This window comes from Miniopterus schreibersii (genome assembly GCF_964146895.1).
Source record: "Miniopterus schreibersii genome assembly, chromosome: 18".
Classification (NCBI taxonomy): Eukaryota; Metazoa; Chordata; class Mammalia; order Chiroptera; family Miniopteridae; genus Miniopterus; species Miniopterus schreibersii.
Window position 1 is genome coordinate 31,850,924 of NC_138121.1, and position 8,577 is coordinate 31,859,500.

General features: G+C 35.8%; 1 protein-coding gene across 7 annotated transcripts in view; it reads left to right on the forward strand.

The window, feature by feature from the left end:
* Positions 1–7,278, forward strand: part of ZNF146 (zinc finger protein 146) — a 16,992-nt gene extending 9,714 nt beyond the window's left edge. For 6 of the 7 annotated variants that reach the window (XM_081118460.1, XM_081118457.1, XM_081118456.1 and 3 more), the window contains one exon: positions 4,192–7,278. In XM_081118460.1, the coding sequence (XP_080974586.1) occupies positions 4,963–5,841 (879 nt within the window). In that variant the 5' untranslated portion in view covers positions 4,192–4,962 and the 3' untranslated portion in view covers positions 5,842–7,278. Of the gene's footprint in view, positions 1–6; positions 79–4,191 lie in introns of those variants that run through there. The other variant, XM_081118461.1, reaches the window with a different exon arrangement.
* Positions 7,279–8,577: the final 1,299 nt, after the last annotated feature.

The following is an 8,577-nucleotide window of genomic DNA, read 5'->3' on the forward strand; positions in this document are numbered from 1 at the left end:
GAGAAACATCAATGTGAGAGAAACATCGATTGGTTGCCTCCTGTATGCTCCAGGACCAGGGATTGAACCGCAACCTAGGTATGTACCCTGACTGGGAATTGAACCCACAACCTTTTGGTGCACGGGACAACAGTCCCACTAACAGCCACCTAGCCAGCCATAGCTAATCTTTATATTCTTAAAACTTGAGGACCCCAAAGACCTCTGGTTTATATGGACTTCAGTGATAATTTACCTTATTTAAAAGTAAAATCAAGAATCTTAAAAACATTTATTAACTTATTTAAAAATAACACAAATAATCCATTACATGCAAACTTGTATTATATTTCTTATTTTTAAATTTTGTTTATTAGTTGATTTTAGAGAGAGAGAAACATTGATTTATTGTTTCACTAATTTATGCATTCATTGGTTGATTCTTTTTTTAAAAAAATATATCTTTATTGACTTCAGAGAGAAGAAAGGAGAGGGAGAGAGAGAGATAGAAACATCAATGATGAGAGAGTCATTGATCAAGCCCCCAACCGGGGCATGTGCCCTGACCAGGAATCGAACCCCGATCACCTGGATCCCAGGTCGACGCTCAACTGCTGAGCGACTCCCGGCCGGGCCATTGGTTGTTTCTTGTATGTACCCTGACTAGTGATCAAACCCGTAACCTTGGCATATCGGCACAACGCTTTAATCAACTGAGCTACCAGGCCAGCGCCTATTAACATTTCTTAATAAAATTAACAAGTTTTCCAAAATCAAAAAAGGTAGTGAGAAGAGTGACAAATTGTTTTGCACATTTGTAAATATCTGACTGACTGACTTAATAGAAGACAGCTGGAATCTTATTTTTGCTGTTGTAACCTGTTGTTGCGGTTAAAGTATTTAAAAAAATTGTGGCTTCATACAGATGTAGTTAGAAAAAGGAGAAGTATTTTAAAATAACCTTTTTGTGTAATTGTGGATATTTTTTGGTATTCCTCCAACACAAGTAGCCTTTTTTTTTTTTCAAGATTAGCCTCAATGTGGAATTTGAAATTATAACAAATTTTTTCATTCTTTTACAGGAAATCCATATCTTAAACTTTTGGTCTGTCTTAAACTTTGAATGGATTTCTCACCCACGCATGATTTTGTAACATCATGCAGTGGTCAGTTGAGTTATGCAGATCTTTTAAATATTGACATACCTTATATAACATCAAAACATGTTTTGTTAACATCACCACCAATATCATTAGGAAAGTCTTTTAAGAATTTGGAAGCTATCAATCTTGTGAAGGATACCAATTTTCAAAAATTCTAATTTTTTTTGAAAACTCAAGTTTTATTATTGACAACATATACCGTCAGTTTTTTCCTTTAAAGGATTGTCTTACTTTGTTCTTTCTGAAGATAGTCCCTAACAATCTATACCCAGATCTGAATAATCAGTCTTTAAGGCAGTCATTAATTTATTTAAAGCAAGTTAATGGTGCCCGTGAAAAAGTGGCTAGTTTAGCTTACAACTTAAAAGATTTGCCTAGGTATACAACACATATGTATATATGTGTATGTGTATACAGTTATTTATACATGTTATGTGTATATATATCATGTGTATATATTATATATGTACATATTTATATAATTTGCTTTTCATGGAATTTATTAGTTAATCCTCAGCAGAGGATATTTTTTCCATTGGCTTTTCTTTGTCTTTATTGTTGAGAATATTACAGATGTCTCCTCTTTATCCCAACTGATCCCCTCCACCCCACATCCACCCCACCCCACCCCCATCCACTGATTTTTAAAAAGAGTGGAGGGAGGAATGGGGTGGAGAGAGAGAGAAACATGAATGCGAGAGAGACACATTCATCGGCTGCTTCCCATACATGCCCTTTTTGGGGCTGAGGATCAAACCTGCAACCCAGATATGTGCCCTTAACCAGCAATCGAACCTGCGACTCTTTGGTGTGCAGACCGATGCTCTAACCTCTGAGCCACACCAGCCAGGACCATGGAATTTATTTTTGCCTCACTTTTTGTTTGCTTGGTTTTCTATATTTAGCACAGACTCTCTTGAACTTCAGAATAGTTAAAAATCCTCTCAGTACTAGTTTCTTCATTGTCAAATGCATTGGGAAATCTCCCCATTTTTTCCCCTTCAAGATACTACTACTAGAATTTTTGTCCTACTTCAGTCTGGGCTAGCTATATTCTTTTGTCTTTTATTTAATGTGAGGGTTTTGTTTTTGTTTTTTAAATTTATTGATTTGAGAGAGACATCAATCTGTTCCACCTGTGCACTCATTGGTTGATTCCTATATGTGCCCCGACTGAGGATCGAACCTGCAACCATGGCCCATCGGTACAATGCTCCAACCAACTAAGCTACTGGGCCAGGGCTGGGTTGGCTGTATTCTGACCTGATAGCTCTTATCTTAATAGTTTTTCATCATCATCATAGAAATTTACTCAGCTGTTCTATGTATTACCTTGGTTTATCCTCTGAATTTGTCTTCTTAAAGCTTCTACCAAGTAATGATCTTGTGCTTGAATTTCATTGGCCAAACAAGGTACCTCGCCATACCTGAGTGCCCTAGGTGAGAAACAGTGTAATCCTTCTGCATTAAGGAGACCCTGTTATTAATGAATAGTAATACATCCTACCTCACCTTCCCCCTCTCCCTCCAGTCTAATTTCTAAGGGGACTTTTTCTCTCTGTTTGTCACTTAAAAAATTCTGTTTGTTTCACTGATGAAATATAGTCATAACTGTGATTGGTTTTAGGGTTCTGTTGTTTCCTTTGCCTTTTATTTCCTTAGAGTTTTCTTTTTCTCTTGATGTTGATCTTTCATGTTTGTGGGGTTCCTCAAATGTATGTGGAATATTGGCTACACAGTCGTATTTAAAAATTATTCACTAACAGGTAAGCTCTTTTGTGCCTGGGTGCTTCTAATCCTCTGGTAGGCTTCAATGGATGAAAAGAAAAATGCCTTGACCCAGGGTCTCCTCCTTACAGAAGGATTATAGTGTTTTTATTCTCAAGAACTTAGATGTAGCCAGATCCTTTGTTATGGCAAAATAAATGAATACAAGCAACAAGTATTATCTTGGAGGGGCATTGTACTAAGGTTTTTTTATGAGCCTTTCAGTTTGTCCAGAGAAAGATCCTTTCATATTCTGCCCTTAGGAGTATATATACCTGGTTGCCAACATTTTTTTGTTTATTTTTCATCAGCTGCAGAATGGTGCTGAAGGTCTCACCATATTATATACAGATTTAGTCATTGGTTTCAGTATAGCACCTCTTCCATGACATTTCATTTGCTGGGTGTCCCCTGAATCTGGAGCTTCTCTGATTAAATATCTGCAAAGTATAATTTCCATTTCATATAAAGGAGTGGTCCTTTGTCCTCCTCACTGGGAGAGTAGAGGTCCAGCTGCACCGTATACAATATATTTTTTCATCCACCATCCTTTATTCCTTGTTCTGAGGTACTTGATTTCCCTCCATTTTCTGAGTGTTTTTTCTGATTTGTGGCACAGATTGGCTTGCTTGAACTTGGCATCCTCGTCTGCAGTACCTTTATGTTATCTGAACTTCTCAGCTTTTTGTGTTGAAAATCTTCCATTTGCTTTATGTTATAAAAAATTTTGTTAATATCTGTGTATGTTGATGTCTTCTATCGTAATATATCCCATTTTCTTGTGAGTTTAGGCTATTTTCCCTTTTGTCATTTAATGGAGTTTAGGGAGGAAGCAATTGTTGGTTATTCCTTTCCCTTTCTTAGGTATCACAGGTAGACTTTCTCAACTTTATGTGGTCATCTTTTTATCCTATTTATTGACGCCTCATTGTTTACATTCATTGCTGAATTATGAAATGAGAAAGGTTATTTTTCAAGAGTAATCTAAGTTTTGTATACTGATATATGTTAATTTTCTACCCAGATATTCTTTCCAAGGGTTTCTTCTCAAAATTTAGTTGGAGACATTGGTTATTAGGCTATTTTAACATTGTGAAATGGGCTAACAGAGTTAATCCTGAAAAGCACAATCTAAAGTTTTATTGCTAGTAATGGTAAAGTCATAAATAATGACAATAACATGATGCTAACATTTATTGAGTGCTTACCATGTGCCAGCCACAGTTTTAAGCCCTTTATACATTAATTCCTTTAAATGATGATTCTTTGTACTTCATTTTAGAAGAAGCCTAAGAAGGTGATGAGCAGATAGAGAGGCAACAAGACTTGGGAGGCAAGTTGCATCCATCTGCAGTACAGACTGAAGAAAAAAGCAGTGAATATAAGAAAATTGGAAAAATACTTCCTCTGATTTCAGAACTTTTATCTTTTAAGGCAACATTCTTTTTAACTTAACCTAGAAAGAATTTGAAACACAATTTAGACTTAATCATGGGGGCCATTGTGTAGGAATGAATCATCAATTTTATTGATTTGGAAATCCTGCCACAGCTTGCTTTTTCTGGTAATAACCCTCTTTAAGTGTAAATCAGTGTGGAAATACCTTCAGTTAAAAAAGTTTGAACCCCATCAGATACCACAACATTCATATTGGATTCATACCCTATGAAGTTACTGAATGTGGGAAAACTTCCACTCACTCATGTGCCATACCTTATGAAATACAGAAGTCAGGTTGGAGAGAAACCCTGTGATTCTAAGAAATATTGAAAAGCCTTTAGCTAGGTGACATTGAACAGAAAAAAATTTATACTGAAGAGAAACCAATGAATGTAACAAAAGTTCACTGAGTATACTTGGAGAGAAAGCTTTGATCGCAATATGGTAAAGTTTTCTCTCAAACATCCCTTACTTTACATTTGAAAGGTCATACACAGAGAAGCCCTACCAATGTAAGAAATGCGGAAATACCTTCAGCCAAAAGTAAGTCCTCATTCATCAAGAAATTCATACTGGAAAGAAAACTTGTGAATGTGGGAAAGCTTCCATTCAGATGTCACACCTCAGTCAGCAGAAAATTTGCAGTGGGGAAAACCCCTTTGCTTGTAAGGTATGTGGGAAAGTCTTCAGCCACAAGTCAAATCTCACTGAGCATGAGCATTTTCATAATAGAGAGAAACCTTTTGAATGTAATGAATGTGGAAAAGCCTTCAGCCAAAAGCAGTATGTCATTAAACATCAGAACACCCATACTGGAGAGAAGCTTTTTGAATGTAACGAATGTGGGAAATCCTTCAGCCAGAAGGAAAACCTTCTTACCCATCAGAAAATCCACACTGGAGAGAAACCTTTTGAGTGTAAGGATTGTGGGAAAGCTTTCATTCAGAAGTCAAACCTCATCAGACACCAGAGAACTCACACAGGAGAGAAACCCTTTGTATGTAAGGAGTGTGGAAAAACCTTCAGTGGCAAATCTAACCTTACTGAACATGAGAAAATTCACATTGGAGAGAAACCTTTTAAATGCAGTGAATGTGGAACAGCTTTTGGTCAGAAGAAGTATCTCATAAAACATCAAAACATTCACACTGGAGAGAAACCTTATGAATGTAATGAATGTGGAAAAGCCTTCTCTCAACGAACATCACTTATTGTACATGTGAGAATTCATTCAGGTGATAAGCCTTATGAATGCAATGTATGTGGAAAAGCCTTCTCTCAAAGTTCGTCTCTTACTGTGCATGCGAGAAGCCATACAGGTGAGAAGCCCTATGGATGTAATGAGTGTGGGAAAGCTTTCTCTCAATTCTCAACCCTTGCTCTGCATTTGAGAATTCATACAGGTAAGAAGCCTTATCAATGTAGTGAATGTGGGAAAGCTTTCAGCCAGAAGTCACACCACATTAGACACCAGAAAATTCATACTCATTAAAAATGCTGTAAATACCTTGAAAATGGAAAAGCATTCATCAGGGATTTACACCTCATAGCAAGCACATCAGAAGTAATCATTCTGAAGGAAACTGTCACAAATGAAGGAAACAAAAGCTAAAAACTTATGGGACACCAGAGAATTCATACTGAAAAGAAAAACAAAAATCCTGTGCCCATCAAAAAAACCTACAGCAAAAGTAATGCTGAAACTTTAGATGCGTTTCCACTAAAATTGGGAATGGGAAACATGCTTGTTTTCATTACTGTCTGCCTAGATCTAGAAATCTTCACCAGTGTAGTAGTAAAAATAAGTTGTAAATATTGGAAAGGAAAATACTTTCATGCTATTGTTTTAGCAGAACAGAAGAGATTCTGGAATACCTATGCATTTATTAGAATTTAGAATAGGATAGACATGGCATCAGGAGGTGAGAAGATAATGGGACTGTTTAAAAAGTGATTTGGAGATAATTTTTTCTCCAAGGAAGGAAATAAAGACCATGAACTATGCACAAAGGTAAGATCCATGGGGATTAAAAACAGGAATATGAAAAAGCTGTATACTAAAATGGTTATGACCTTGGGAGTAGGGAAACATTCCTTATAATAAATGAAAAATACCTAACTTTTCTACTCTGAGTTTGTATGCTCAGGAAATTTGTACCAGGCTATTTGCTGTGGCATGATTTGTAGTAGCTATAAATTGGAAACAGTTTAAATGCCCATCAGGAATAAAGTAGAAAGTACTTGTGATGGGATACTATGTACCTGTAAAATGTAACAAATGAGATCTACATGTATTACAGAGAAAGGTATCAAAAATGTTGAGGGCAAAAATGAAGTTACAGAATGATACATCTAATACCATGACATTTTTGTAAATTTGAATAGAAACTTCCCTCACAGAATTCAGTACTATATATTGGTAACAGATACATATATGTATGTACGTATGTATGTTTTTAATATGTTTTTGAAGTGGATTTGAAGGATACAGACCAAACTCTTGATAGTGGTTGCCTGAGAAGAGTTGAAAGGGGAAGGGGATGAGTGTGGGAGGGGTGGAGGGTTGGTTAAAGGGGACTTCATTATTTTATATATAAACATCAATTTCTCTTAAAAACAAAAGAGACTGCAAGTAAATATATATATCAAAATACTGGATAGTTCTGGACTGTGGTATATGGATATCTTGTCTTATTTTTTTGTATTTTTCTGTATTTTTAAATTTTCTCAAAATTAATAAGGATGGGGTGAGGATGGGAACACTGTACCTATAGAAATCATGTTTCAATGGATTTATTCCCAATCAAATGCTAAACTTTTTATAGAAAATATTTCTAAAATTTTATCAATGATGAGTGGATGGACTTGTTCTCTATGTAGTATGAAATTATCTATTTTATTAAAATTAAAAATGATAGCATAATCCAAATCAGTTTCATTTATTTATACATGTTAGTGTATACTGTATGGTTGGTCTACATGTTTCTAACATTTTGCAACATATCATTTAAGCTTAGAAAATTATGGGAACTTTTAGTTAAATAAGGATGCATGCACAAACAATATAATTTGTTTTATTATTTTTAATAAAAAATATGTTTTTATTGATTTCAGAGAGGAAGGGAGAAAGAGAGAGACACCAATGATAAAAAGTCACTCACTGATCAGCTGCCTTCCGCACGCCCCCTACTGGGGATTGAGCCTGCAACCTGGACATGTTCCCTAACCAGGAATTGAACTGTGATCCCCTGGTTCATGGGTCGATGCTCAATCACTGAGCCATGCCAGGCCTGGCTAACTTGTCTATTTAGATAAACTTTTTGGAATGTCAAGTTTACTGACCTGCAGATTTCTGTGGGAACAGTGTATATCCATTAAAAATAAGTTTTTGATCATTTTATTTTTAAAAAGAAAACCATTTAACTGCCCACAACTTCCACAGTTTGAGTTAACTGCTAACACCTGGATCTTAATTATTACCTGCAGACTTGCATTCCTCCCAGTACTTTGACAAACACCCTCTTTTGGTTTCCTCCCCAACTTTATTGAGATGTAACTGACAAAATTGCAAAATAATTTAAAGTGTACTACATGTGTGCCGATTTGATACACATATGCATTGTGAAGGGAATTCCCCCCATCAAGTAAGTTACTGTTTGTTTCTTTTACAAAGGTGTAGAGGATGGGATGGATATGAAAAAAGCGGTCCAGACCCTGAGCAGAATTCTATTGTGTAAACCAATCCTTCCTTAAGGTGGTTTCTCTTTGGTCTATATTTAAGTGTAAATAATGTTATTAAAGGTTTTCTTAACGGTAAACAGCAATACAGCCTTTGAGGCTGATTTCAAAAACTGCTTTAAAAAAGACTGTTAAACTTGTTAAATGCCACAGCACTTGTATTTTTTGTTGTTAGCCTTTATGGAGGAATGACCATGAATTATATACTTAGTTATCTAAATGAAACTTAGTCCTTTGTAATGTGGAGTCCCCCACCCCCTTTTAAAAAGATATTATAAAATAACCTACTAAGAAATTGCACCAGATATTTGTACCCCATTTAAAAATTAGCTGCATTTATCACCCACAGGAAAAACAATAGATTTTAGTCAAAAGATGCATTTTCCTAAACTACCGTCTCCTTAATCTCTTATGCTTTACTTAGCTCTGAACTCTGCTCTTTGTGCAGCTTTGAAGTCAACAGAATACATCGTGTCACTGAAGACAAAAC